The 14417-nt window shown below is 20.6% G+C and overlaps 3 protein-coding genes across 3 annotated transcripts; all 3 read left to right on the forward strand. All coding sequences in view use genetic code 6, as the record gives it.

Annotated features, from left to right (window-relative positions):
• Positions 1–1313: 1313 nt before the first annotated feature.
• TTHERM_001125109 (hypothetical protein) lies at positions 1314–4872 on the forward strand (the record flags this gene model as incomplete). Its single annotated transcript, XM_012800128.1, has 8 exons — positions 1314–1403; positions 2562–2651; positions 2899–2988; positions 3195–3284; positions 3516–3605; positions 3762–3851; positions 4448–4537; positions 4788–4872. Coding segments are annotated over 8 exons (715 nt in total), but the record flags the coding sequence as incomplete, so codon positions are not given.
• Positions 4873–6493: 1621 nt separating this feature from the next.
• TTHERM_01125110 (hypothetical protein) lies at positions 6494–7198 on the forward strand (the record flags this gene model as incomplete). The annotated part of the gene is made up of 1 exon (XM_001030139.1): positions 6494–7198. The coding sequence occupies one exon, from the start codon at positions 6494–6496 to the stop codon at positions 7196–7198; it is 705 nt and encodes a 234-aa protein (XP_001030139.1).
• Positions 7199–13010: 5812 nt separating this feature from the next.
• Positions 13011–14054, forward strand: TTHERM_01125120 (hypothetical protein; the record flags this gene model as incomplete). Its single annotated transcript, XM_001030140.3, has 1 exon — positions 13011–14054. The coding sequence occupies one exon, from the start codon at positions 13011–13013 to the stop codon at positions 14052–14054; it is 1044 nt and encodes a 347-aa protein (XP_001030140.1).
• Positions 14055–14417: the final 363 nt, after the last annotated feature.

Raw genomic sequence — 14417 nt, forward strand, 5'->3', positions numbered from 1 at the left:
CTTAAATATTAAAAAAGTTTAAATAAAATTGGTGATGAAGGTGCATTAGGCTTAGGTTCTGCTTTAGCAAATTGCATTAATCTCTCAAATTTGGCACTTAACCTTTAGTAAAATCAGTTTATTTATTTTGGATTTTGATATTTTTAATTATAAAAATTAATTTAAAACAATAAAACTCTTATTTCTTTTTCTAATTATTGTGCTTGTTTTTTTTGTTCTTTCTTTGTTAATTTAACTCATCATTTTATTTTTAACTTTTGCTTTAATTATTAATTAATCTATTATTTTATAATTTAATTATATATTTTTCTTCAATATTGAAAAAGTGACAATAAAATTTGTGATGAAGGTGTATTAGGCTTAGGTTCTGCTTTAGCAATGTGCATTAATATCTCAAATTTGGCACTTTTTCTTGGGTAAAAACAGTTTATTTATTTTGGGTAGTTTTATTTTTAATTATAAAAACAAATTTAAAATAATTAAGCTCTTTTTTCTTTTTATTGCGCTTGCTTTTTTTTCTTCATTTTTTTAATTTAACTCATCATTTAATTTTCAACTTTTGCTTTTATTATTAGTTAATCTTATTATTTAATATTATTTCTTATTTCTTTCCTTCTAATTAACTAATTAATAACATATTTTTTCTTTAAAATTTAAAAAGTTTTAATTAAATTAGTGATCAAGGTGCATCAAGCTTAGGTTTTGCTTTAATAAATTGCATTAATCTCTCCACTTTGACACTTAACTTTAAGTAAAAATAGTTCATTTGTTTTTTATTGTGATGTTTTAACTATAAAAATTAATTTAAAAAACAATAAAGCTCTTTTTTCTTTTTCTTTTTATTTTGCTTGCTTTTTTTTTTATCATTCTTCCACCATTTTATTTTAGACTTTTGTTTTTATTATTAATTAATCTTATTTTTTCATATTTTTTCCTTCTAATTAACTATTTAATAATATATTTTTTAGTAATTTTTTGAACTAAAATAAAATTGGTAACGAAGGTTCATCAGGCTTAGGTTCTGCTTTAGCTAATTGCATTAATCTCTCAAATTTGACACTTTACCTTAAGTAAAAACAGTTTATTTATTTTGGATTGTGATATTTTTAAATATAAAAACTAATTAAAAACAATAAAGCTCTTTTTTCTTTTTCTTTTTATTGTGATTGATTTATTTTGTTCTTTCTTTGTTAATTTAACTCATCATTTTATTTTCAAGTTTTACTTTTATTATTTATTAATTAATCTTATTATTTCATCTTCATTTTTTTCCTTCTAATTAATTATATAATTTTTCTTCAATATTTAAAAAGTGACAATAAAATTGGTGACGAAGGTGCATCAGGTTTAGGTTCTGGTTTAGCAAAGTGCATTAATCTCTCAAATTTGACACTTGAGCTTAGGTAAAAGCATTTTATTTGTTTTAGATTGTGATATTTTTAATTATTAAAACTAATTTAAAAAGCAATAAAGCTATTTTTTCTTTTTCTTTTTATTATTCTTGCTTGCTTTTTTATTATTTCTTTGTTAATTTAAATCATAATTTTATTATCAACTTTTGCTTTTATTATTAATTAATTAATTAATCTTATTATTTCATATTTTTTCTTCATTTTTTCGGCGGGGGAGGGGGTGGTGAAATTCAGAACACCATTATATTGATTTGGTACATAAATATTATAAAATTTAAAAAATTAATTATTAGAATTTTTTCAAATATAACCTACTACCTATCTCTAATGACTACTATATTTTTAAGTTTATCTTTAGATACTAATATTAAGATTTAATAATGTATGCTAAATTAATTTTTCTGTGATATCTATCACTTCATAAAAGCAAATTTATTAATTAATATTTGATAATTAATTATTTATTTTATTTGTTTTTTTATCCATTTTTTATTAATTAAATTCCATAAGTTGCTTTTCAATATATTTGAAAAAATAAATAAATGATATAATAGATTAAAAAATATTACGAATTTTAAGAAGTAATTATTTATTTTTTTATTAATATCCTTTAGATTTTTATAAATTAATAAAAAAAGTTTTTAAACTCTTCATTTTTATCTCATTAAGTTCTCCATATTGATTTGACGTAAATTTAATTTTTTTTTTAATATTATTTTTATTACTATTAATATTTTTTATATATTTAACTTTTAACTCATTTAAATAAATAATTTTTCTAATAGAAATTATCATGATTATTCATTGATTTTTATTAAAACAATAATTTTTTAGCTCTTTTAACTTAATTTTTATTAAATTTTTAAATACTTTTTATTCATTTTTATTATTTGATATTTTTTCTTCATTTTTGCTAGTAGCACTTACACTTGATAAATACACTTGTTTTTGATTTTAATATTAATAATTATAAATTAATTTGAAAGATTAAAGCTCTTTTAATTTATTTTCCTTTTTCTTTTTATTGTGTTTGTTTTTTTTTTGTTAATTTAACTAATTATTAATTAATATTATTATTTCATTTTATTTCTTCATTTTTTCCTATTAATTTACTATTTAATTAAATATTTTTCTTCAATATTTAAAAAGTGACAATTAAATTGGTTTTATGGGCGCATTAGTATTAGGTTCTACTTTAGCAAATTGCATTAATCTCTCAAATTTGACACTTGACCTTGGGTAAAAACAGTTTATTTGTTTTGGATTATGATATTTTTAATTATAAAAACTAATTTAAAATAATAAGCTCTTTTTCTTTTTCTTTTGCTTGCTTTTTTTGTTCTTTCTTTGTTAATTTAACATCATTTTGCTTTCAAACCTTGCTTTTATTATTAATTAATATTATCATATTCTTTCATATTTTAACTTCCTTATTTCCTTCTAATTAACTAATTATTTATATTTTTTTTCTTCAATATTTAAAAAGTGACAATTGCATTTGTGACGAAGGTGCTTCAGGCTTATGTTCTATTTTAGCAAATTGTTTTAATCTCTCAAATTTGACACTTATTCTTTAGTAAATACAGTTTATTTGATTTGAGTTGTGATATTTTTAATTATAAATTTAAAACAATAAAGCACTTTGTTCTTTTTTTTTATTGTGGTTGCTTTTTTTTGTTAATGTAATTCATCATTTTGTTATTATTAATTAATCTTATATTTGATTTTTTTCTTCATTTTTTTCTTCTAATTAATTATATTTTATTCTTCAACATTTAAAAGTAAAAATAAAATTGGTGCAAAGGGTGCATCAGGCTTAGGCTCTTCTTTAGCAAAATGCATTAATCTCTCAAATTTAAAACTTAATCTTCGGTAAAAACAGTTTAATTGCTTTGTATTGTGAAATTTTTAATTAATACAAAATAATAAAACTCTATTTTCTTTTTCTTTCCACAATGATTGCTTTTTTTTTTCTTAGTTATTTTAATTCATCATTTTATTTTCAACTTTTAATTTAATTATCAATTAATCTAATCTTACTATTTCTTATTTTTTCCTTCTAATTAACAACTTAATTATTTTTTTTCTTCAATATTAAAAAAGTGGCAATTAAATTGGTGTAATGGGTTCATCAGGGTTAGGTTCTGCTTTAGCTAATTGCATTAATCTCTCAAATTTAAAACTTGATCTTCGGTAAAAATAGTTTAATTGTTTTGGATAGTCATATTTTTAATTATAAAAATGATTATTAAACAATAAACCTTTTTTTTCATTTTCTTTTTATTTTACATGCTTTTTTTTGTTCTTTTTTTGTTAATTTCATTTTATTTTTCTTCAATATTTAAAAAGTTACAATTAAATTGGTGACAAAGGTGCATCAGAATTAGGTTCTGCTTTAGCAAATTGCAATAATCTCTCAACTTTAAAACTTAATCTTTAGTAAATAAATACTGCTTATTTGTTTTGGATTGTGAAATTTTTAATTAAAAAAACAAATTTAAAATAATAAAGCTCTTTTTTCTTTTTCATTTTTATTTTACTTGCTTTTTTCTGTTCTTTCTTTCTTTGTTAATTTAATTCATTATTTTGATTTCAACATTTGCTTTTATTGCTTAATTAACCTTAGTATTTCATATATTTTCTTCATTTTTTCCTTTAATTAATTAATTATATTTATTTTTTTAATATTTAAAAAATTTTAATTAAATTGGTGACTAAGGTGCATCAGGCTTAGGTTCTGGTTTAGCAAATTGTACTAATCTCTCAATTTTAAAACTTGATCTTCTGTAAAAATAATTTAATTATTTCTGATTGTGATATTTTTAACTATAAAAACTAATATAAAGCAATAAAACTTTTTTTTACTTTTTCTTTTTATTGTGCTTGCTTTTTTGTTTTTTCTTTGTTAATTCTAATATTCATCTTATTTTCAATTTTTGTGTTTATTATTAATTATTCTAATTTTTCATATTTCTTCTTTATTTTTTCCTTCTAATTAACTAATTAATTATATTTTTTTCCTCAATTCATAAAAGTAGAAATTAAATTGGTGATGAAGGTACATTAGGCTTAGGTTATGCTTTAGCAAATTGCGTTAAACTCTCAAATTTGACACTTAATCTTTAGTAAAAACAATTTATTTGTTTCGGATTGCAATATTTTTAACTATAAAAAGAATATAAAGCAATAAAGCTCTTTTAATTTATTTGATAGCTTTTATTTTATTAATTTTTTTTATTCCGCTATTGCTATTTTATTCAAAAATTTAAGAAATAATTTTTAATTTTAAAGTTTAATTTATTTAATGTTTATTTAAAATTTACATAAATTTATTATAAAAGTTTTAGCCCAATGAATTATTTATCAAAATACAAGGTAATACGGAAGTGTCTTAAAGCAAAAAGATTAGTTGTCTTTAAAAATTAATTCTGATGATAAACAAGTAACGAAAAAAGGATGAATATTTATTAAATGTTTGAATTATTGAATATTATTTATTTTATTATACTGTAAGTTCTCATATATTAACATCCCCCCCCCCCATAAACTTTTGAAAATTTTTTTGGTTATATTAGAAAATTTTTAAAAACTGGACTTAATGTATTATGGCCTTAATATATGAACTTTTACAGTATTATTGGAATCTAATACTAATTTTGAATTTACTATATATATCATATGATATGTTTATGTTTTTATATTTGCAGAAAGAATTTTTAGGTAAAATTATACTAAACTAAAATTAATTTAGATTTTTATTTACAAAACATATATTTTTTATAAACTAAGTTGTTTTGTTATAGATAAAATAAATATTTTAATTATCCAGCTAATATATATTTTCTATTATGTTGAGATATATATCATATTATATATAAATTTTAACAAATACTAAATATTTCAAGAGAATATAATAAGAATAGTAAAATAACTCAATAATATAGTCAAAAATAAATAAATATAATTGATGTTTTCATTATTTTTAATTTGTATTTATTATTAAAATTTTATTAATTTGAATGACTAATTTTATATAAAATTATGTATTTGTATATATGAATAATAGAAATATTTTAATTACAATAATATATAAAATTATTTTTACTAATTTTATTTGATATGTAAATCTAACTAAAGTGAAACTAAAATTTTAGTATTTTATTTTTTGTGTAGGCAAAAACAACTTCATCTTTTAATTTAAATAAGTTTCTGATAATAACTAATTTTTGATGAATCTACAAGTAAATTTTTGATAACTATTCGATTTTCTTATTGATAAAAAAATGTACAAGAAATATTGAAATTCATTTAAAAAGTGAATAATATGCCTTTTTAGATTCATATATAATTTAAAAAATTTTTTGAAATAGACATATTTGTTAAGCTAATTTTTCTTTTTTTTTGCGTGTTCTAAATATTTATTACTCTTAATCATTCTAAAAAATAATTAATTCATTAGTATGCTATTAATGTAATCTAAACTTTACAATTTCACCTACCTATTTTGTTTTTAAAAATAATTTGTCCTTCCTGCTTAAAAAGTTCATAGTAAATTATAAATTATTTCTAAAATATAAACATTTATAGAAAATATAAAAAAATTAAAGATTTCATTATATTTAATTATATATAGTAAAAACTATTTCAAGAGATTACCTTCCAGACAGACCAAAATTTTATCAAATTTTTATATCATTATTTTATTAGACATATCATATTTGATGAAAAAGATTAAAATCCTCCCTCCTCAGCTTTTTTTTAGCTGTTTTTAAAAGATTTAATACATAATAAGTATCAATTTTAATATTCTTTATTCTACTAAATATTTTAATAGTTTTTCATTATTTATGATAGATAGATATAAATTTATTTATTACTAATGTAAGATAAAAAATCTTTCAGAAAAACCCGAATTAAATCAAAAAAAGCTGATCATAGAAAAGCTGATATCTAATTTGCAAATTTAATTTAATTTTGATAACTAAATGCAGATTTTTAAAAAATACACTCTTTGATTAGAATAAATTAATGAAAAATAATAAATTAATTAATTGAAAAAAAAATAAATTAAATAGCTTAAAATGAATAATAAAATTACTTCTATACTCATTGCAGTATGCTTATTCTAAATTGTACTTGCAAATCCTTGTGCTATATGTACTTATAGTACTGATGGTACTGATGCAACAACTTGTAATCCTTGCCCTTAAAATACTTGTACTCCTGCTGCTGGAACTAAAGGTAATGATAATACAGTATGTATAGCTCAACTTTGTCCTTAAGGTACAAGCAGTGCTACTGGTTTTGATACTGATGGTAAAGGAGCAGGCTGTACCTCTTGTCTTGCAGGTAATTACTCTGGTGTAGGATCTAAAACTTGCACACCTTGTCCTGCAGGTACCTATTCTAGTGCTGATAAAAGCGCATCATGCTAACACTGCGATATAGGTACTTATTCAACTCCTGGATCTGTAAAATGTTCAATTACAACTAAGCAATGTCCTGCAGGTTATAGTGGTCTTAACGCTGGTTATGATACTGATGGAAATGGCGCAGGATGTACTAAATGTGAAATCAACAACTGGTCTAATTAAGGAGCTAGTTAATGTTCTCCCTGCATCAATAACCGTACATCACCTGCTGGTTCTACTTCAGTTACTGCTTGTGCATGCCCTTAAGGAACTACAGGTCCTAATGATGGTATAAGTTTGTGCAAACCTAGTTCTTCTAGCTCCAACATTCTTTAAATAGCTTTAGTTTTTATTTCTTTAATAGTATTTTTTTGATATCTCTAAATAATTATTAAGATAAAATTGAAATAAATAATGGCAAAATTATTATTTATCATAATTATTAATGCATAAAATTTATATTATTTAAAGTATAATTTTTTATAATTATTAAAGAAATTATTTCAAATTTCAAAGTCTATCTTTATAAAAAACAACTGAAAAAAATTCTAATTTATTTTAAAAAATTATAATTACAGGCTATTCTTAAATTAAGTTGAAGCAAAAAATATTTATTTTTAGAAATATGTAATTTATTTATTGAATAAAAAATAGTAAAAACTTAAATAAAAATAAATGAACAAATATGAATTCCATGAATAAAGATTTATTAACTTTGAATAATATAGGTGTTTATATTATTACATTTTTGATCTTTTTACATTTTATAGTCATTATCAAAATAAATTTCTATTTACCAACTTCATACTTCTTTTTTTTCATACAAATATTAATCATTTAAATTATTTTTATAATAATTACCTAATATCAATTAAATTTAATTTAAATAAAATTATGCACAACATAAAAAATAATTAAAACATAAAGTAAAGTGAAGTTAATTTTTTTCAACACCTTTATTTAAATTTACAATTTAATTAAAATTAATCTAATTTAAGAACAAGAGGTAAAGTAAATATTTTTATATTAAACTTTTATGCCAAATTTTTAGTCCCTAAGCCAATTTTAGCAAGAAACTAAATGCCAAAGTAAAAGGTATTAAGAATATAAAATTTGAAATACCTTAATACCTCAATAAGAAAGTCGAACGAATAACGAGGTATTAAAAAAATAAGGAAAAATTAAGTTCATCAAATTTTATGAAGCAAAAAATTAAAATGCCTTTCTTTTTAATAAAATCACAGGTAGATAGATCTGTCAGATAAATTCTGACAAACCAAAATAAAAAAAGCAAGAAGGATACTTAGCATTCAAATTTCAATATCTGGTTTAGCAATAATTAATTTTGAATTAAAACAATGTTATATAACTATTTTTAATTTAAAATACTATGTTAATTATTAATATTTAGTTAGCATCAACTTTATTTTTTAATAGAGAAAAACGTAATTTTATTATAATATTTACTCTAATTAATTATCTTATACTAAAAATATAATTAAAATAAAATTTGTATAGTTCTACTTAAATCAACTTTTTATTATGCTTGAAACTATATATAAAAAAAATAATTAATTATTTATTATATTCACTAGATTTATTAAATATTTATATCAAATCTACCATAAAGGAAACTAAGTTCTATATTTTAATGTAACTTTACAAGAATCAGAAAATTAATAATAATTTAAATTATAAATTTATTTACGATTCTATTTTTTCTATGATTTTCTTAAATCAAGCTAATGAATTACTCCCAATTTAATGATTATATATTTATTTTATATTAAGCATAAAATCAACTGTAGATTTTTAAATTAAATAATTTAATAGAAAAAAATTCATACATTTTTTCATGATCTTAATATTTAAGGAAAGATTTGAGCATCATTATTTGATATTATTTTTAAAAATTTCTTTTTTCTAGAACGAAAAAGAATAATATTCCAATTATTTTTTCAATTGCGTTTAAAAAAATATTCTTAAAATATAAATTGAAAATATAAATAAACAAACATATTTTAATCATAGATTTTATTTAATAATTTTATATGACAAAAGCTTTTATTCAAAGCCAATTTTAAACAAATCATTATAAATAATATATTATTACAAATTTTATCAAAAATAGATTATATATTTGTATTGCAAAATTAGTTAAAAATCAAATAAGATGTTTGGAGAAAATTTACTAGATTTTTTCAATTAAGAATTTTATAATATTGAGAAGATAAAATTCAAATTAAGATAAATAAAAAAAAAATGTTGTTTTCCTCTTTTAGATTTAGATGAAGTGAACTTTTTAAGAAAAGAAATAATAAGATTTATGGAATAATCCTTTTAAAATAAACTCACGCTACAAATACAAATATAGTTTGAATGATTACTATTACCATTATTCTCTTAAAAGGTCATTAATGGAATAAAAAGAAGCAAGTTGATTGAATTTGAAAGATATCATGCATGTTTTAAAAATATCTTTCAATTAGATAATATTAATAAGAATTAATCAAAAAGTCTATATAATTAATTATTACTCCGTAAAAATTAAAGCAAGATCCATAAAATAAATCCCATCAAAATTGAAATATTTAAGTTAAGCAAATAAATTAATTATTCAAATATAGTAATCAAAAAATAATAAATCATATACTTTTTTTTATTTACAGAATAATAATAATAGCTTTTCTATTTATATAAAGATGTAACTTAACTTTTTTAAAAAAAATTATTTGATAATTGAATGTAGCTTGTTTATAAATAAATAAAAAAATACATTTTACCATTTTATTTTGAATATTATATTTATTCATTCATTCATTCATTTGCTGAATGATCTAAGCTGATCAAAGATTTTGAATAAAATTTAACTTTTATAAATAAAAATAAAAAGTATCGCTTTATGAAAATCAAACCATAAGAGGATTTTCTAAAGAACTTTATAAATATTCTTTTTACCACAAAAAAATATTGCGTATTGATTACTCAATGAATTCTACAAATTTCTTTAAAAGTCTTTGAAATAAAATTATTTTTATAAACCTAGAAATTTAAATATTTTTTAAAATTAACAAAATTTGGTCAATAAATTTTATTTTTTCTAATTATACTTATTATAATTATAAGTTGTCTTTCATAAAATAAATTTTCTATTTTCTAGCTTTAAAAAAGTTAGAGTTTAAAGATTACTTTAATTTAATTTAGGAGAGTAAATTTAACTAAAATGTTAAAATTAATAAATCGCTTCAGTTGAATATTTTTTTTGAAATAATTTAAAAATGTACTATTAAAAATTTTATTTACCGTTCATTACTTTGTATCATTTTCCTAATTACATTTTATTTCTTATAAATAAATCTTTATGATTTAGTTTTTGAAGATTCATAATTTAGGATCAGATTATAAGTGTATTGATTACAGTATTTTTTTAATAAGATTAATGTCTTAATTAATCAGAATTAAATATTTGTTAATACTATAAGGATGGATATGCAATAAATCTAAAGCATATAATTAAAAATACTAGGAATTTTAGAGTGTTAATATTTAATAGCTAATAAATTCAGGCTATAAATTGATTCGTTTTAATAGAAAAATATACTAAGTAAAAATAAAACAATTATAAAAAAATCTATTTATTTACACAATTTATATCGCATTAAATACAAAACTAATTTAATTCTTTTATTTCATTTCACTCAAAAATTATGCTTTTATCTGCTTAAAAAAATGCTGATTTGCTTCTATTTTGAGTCACATACACTTATAAAAAGATTAGTTATATCAAATTAAATAACTGATTGATGATAACTATTTTTATAAAGAAAAAAAATGAAAGGTTTTAAAAATATTGTAAACAAGAGCTTTAAGCTAAATTATTATAAAATCTTTCAAATGTAAATTAAAAAGATTAAATAAAATTAATTTTCACAAATGAATGAATCTAGTAAATTTGATTCCTTAAAATATCCTAAAATTCAAATTAAATTAAAAGAATGACTTTTTATGAATTTGTATTTTAATATTTTATGTAAGCAAATTTAAGTGTAAAGTTTAACAATAAAATTCTATGACTAAATTTTAATCAGTATGTGTTACAATACATCCATCCATCTGTCCGTCCATACATACATACATAAATATTTTTTAGCTTCATAAAAATTTGAAGAAAGAATTTCCAAGAAAAAATACAGTTTCTTAAAGATAGGAAATAATTTTTTTTACTTAGGAGAAATAAAAAATATATAAAAATAGAACAAAAAATTGATATAGATTGTTTAAATTTGATCCATTATTTATTTAGAGTTTACAAAAGCCTTATTTATTTTGTTTACCTGAATTGTTTAATTAAGAATCCATCGATTATTAACCTCAAATTTTTTAATTTGAAAACTATTAATAAGATTACACTATTAATTTTTTTCGATTTTATATAAAATAATTTGGAATTAAAATAAAAAATGGAAAAATCAATATTTGAGCATGATTTTATCAAAGTTGTATATGTCCAAAAAATGAAAGATTGTTTTCTTTCAATTATATTAAAATATTTTTTTTGGTGTAATATTAAATTGTTAATCTTTCATTAAAATTAAATTGAACTTTCTTTGCTTGTTAGTACTATCAATTATGAATGGTCCTAGTCAAATAATTTTATGAATAAAATTAAACCATGCATGAATTAATTACTTTTATTCAGTTGAAATTAAAAAGATACTCAAGCTAATTTAGTTGGTATCAACTACCTTCTTTATTACCTAAAATATTTAATTATAGGAAGTGTATTTACTTTTTCCATTTTGAAATTTCTAAAATTTTTCAGTGATTGAAATAGTTAAATAAATTGTTTTATTTTATAATAGCTATAAAAATAAAATCATATTGTTTTTACTGGAAAATAAAAGCTTTTTGAAGATTTTTCTTCAGGAATATTTAAAGTCTTAGAAAAAATCTTGAATTAAATTTATAAATTGTAAACCAGTATCAAGTAATGACTTGATGTACAAGTAAATTTATTAAAATTAGTACTACTACAAAGTGTAAATACTAATTTAGAAGGCAGAAAGATATTTTTATTTATTTTCTATCAAAGTTATTTTTTAAGTTTTGCTTTTTCTAGATTCTTTTTCTACAAAAGATATATTTTCTAATACTATTTCATATATTTGAATTAATGTAAAAACTCATAAATTTTATAGCTCAATTATTAAATAATTACAAGATAAAATAAATGGTTAATTTCTGAAATTTTATTGTTTCTTAAAAAATTAAATTCTTTAAATCTTACAAGTTGTAGTTTATAGATATAAGGTATTGAGATTGTTTGATTATTTTCTTTTAATACTTGAATCTAAATTAAGTTTAAGTTGATTTTTATTGAATTATTTATAGGAAAAATTATTTAATATTGATTACATTTATTAATTTAAAATTTGTGAATATTATTTTTCTAATATGTTTGTTTGTTTGTCTCTAAAAAATTAGTACCTCCATTTCCAAAAGAAATTTCGAAAATATTCAATTAAAAATGTTAGTTGTATTTTGAATTTAAAATTCTTAAATGAAAATGATTGAGTTAATCTAAATCACTAATAAAATAAATATCATTGCTTTTAAACTATATTAGCATTATAATATTTGTGAGTGTATGTATGTACATATTCCTGCTTGTAGATAAATCTTATTTTTGAATTTAGATATCTTTAAAATAGCTTAAGAAAAATCACGTAAAAAGTTGATAATCTAAATATTTTTTGAGTGTTTTTCAAAATTATATTTAATAGGTACAATCTTTATAGACTTTTAATTTATTATTTAGATATCTATTGAAATTCATAAATTCTTCTTTGAACTTTATTTCGTTTTAATGGTTTATATCAAACACAAACAAAAATAAAAAGCTTTTTACTTGATAGAATTATAATAAATTTAATTCGGTTTTTTTTTAATATTATCTTTTTTTTATTATAATTGAAGAATAAATAGCTAACATGTAAAGTTTAATGTTGATCTTTAAAAATATGAAATGCAAGTAAGTGGAATAGATTGGTGCATAGATTATTAATAAATCAATAAAATATCCTCAAATAGTTACAATCAATCTTTTTCTTTTAAAATTTGAGGTTTTTAAAAAAGCAAATAATAATTAAATAATAAATAAATTACAAATAAACAAAATAAATAACAAATGAATAAGAAAATTCTTTCATTATTGGTTGCTTTAACCTTATTACAAGTCGCATTAAGTGCTGATTGTGACTTTTGTAAATTTAGTGCTGATGGTACTGATAGTGCTGGTGCTTGTACTGATTGTGATCCAAATACTTGCACTAAGCAAACAAAAGCTGCTGGTGCTAAGGAGGATGTTTGTACTGCTTTACCTTGTCCTTAAGGTACTTACAGTGCTATAGGGTTTGATAATGATGGTAAAGGAGGAAACTGTTCAGCTTGCGATGCTGGTACTAGTACTCCTGCAGCTTAAACTAAGGGAACTGATAAATCAGTTTGTACTTTAAAGGCTTGTGTTCAAGGTACTTTTAGCTCTACAGGTTTCGATAATGATGGTAAAGGAGGAAACTGTTCAGCTTGCGATGCTGGTACTAGTACTCCTGCAGCTTAAACTAAGGGATCTGATAAAACAGTTTGTACTTTAAAGGCTTGCTCTCAAGGTACTTATAGCTCTACAGGTTTCGATAATGATGGTAAAGGAGGAAACTGTGCAGCTTGCGATGTTGGTACTACTACTTCTGCAGCTTAAACTTAGGGATCTGATAAATCAGCTTGTACTTTAAAGGCTTGTGTTCAAGGTACTTTTAGCTCTACAGGTTTCGATAATGATGGTAAAGGAGGAGACTGTACACCTTGTGATGAAGGTACTAGCACCGCTAGCAATTAAACTTAGGGAACTGATAAAGCTACAGTGTGCACTCTCGTTTTGAAGTAATGTGTTGCTGGTACTAGCAGCGCAACAGGTTATGACACTGACGGAAAAGGAAATGGTTGTAATCAATGCGGAGCTAATACTTACTCAGCAGCTGGAGCTAAAAATTGTACTCCTTGCGCTAATAGTCGTGTTGCACCTGTTGGTTCCACTGTAGTAACTGCTTGTGCTTGTCCTGAAGGAACTACTGGTCCTGAAGATGGCACAAGCGTATGTGAAACAAGCACTAATTCTAACTCTAAGCTTATTCAATTTGTCTTAAGCTTCATCTGTTTGGTTCTTCTTTTCTGATATTGATTAAATAAAATATGGCAAAAAAAATTTTTATTATTTGAAATGGATACTATTTATTATACTGTAATATTTATTTTTATAAAAAGTATTCGTTGGAAATAATTAAAAATTTTATCAACAGATTATTAATTTTTCAAAATAAACAAGCACCTCTAAAGTATTTCAAAAATAAGATATTTTGTGCTATTAATTTAAAAACAAATATTTAATGTTTAAAAATAAATCAAAATTATCCTATTGAACATTAAATCAAAATTGAAAAATTAATGTTTGAAAGTAAATTATTCTATATAATAAATAAATATATCACTTATAATCAGACAATTTTGAAACTTTTCTTTAATAAATTTATAATTGTGG

This window comes from Tetrahymena thermophila (genome assembly GCF_000189635.1).
Source record: "Tetrahymena thermophila SB210 genomic scaffold scf_8254380, whole genome shotgun sequence".
In the NCBI taxonomy this organism is placed as follows: Eukaryota; Ciliophora; class Oligohymenophorea; order Hymenostomatida; family Tetrahymenidae; genus Tetrahymena; species Tetrahymena thermophila.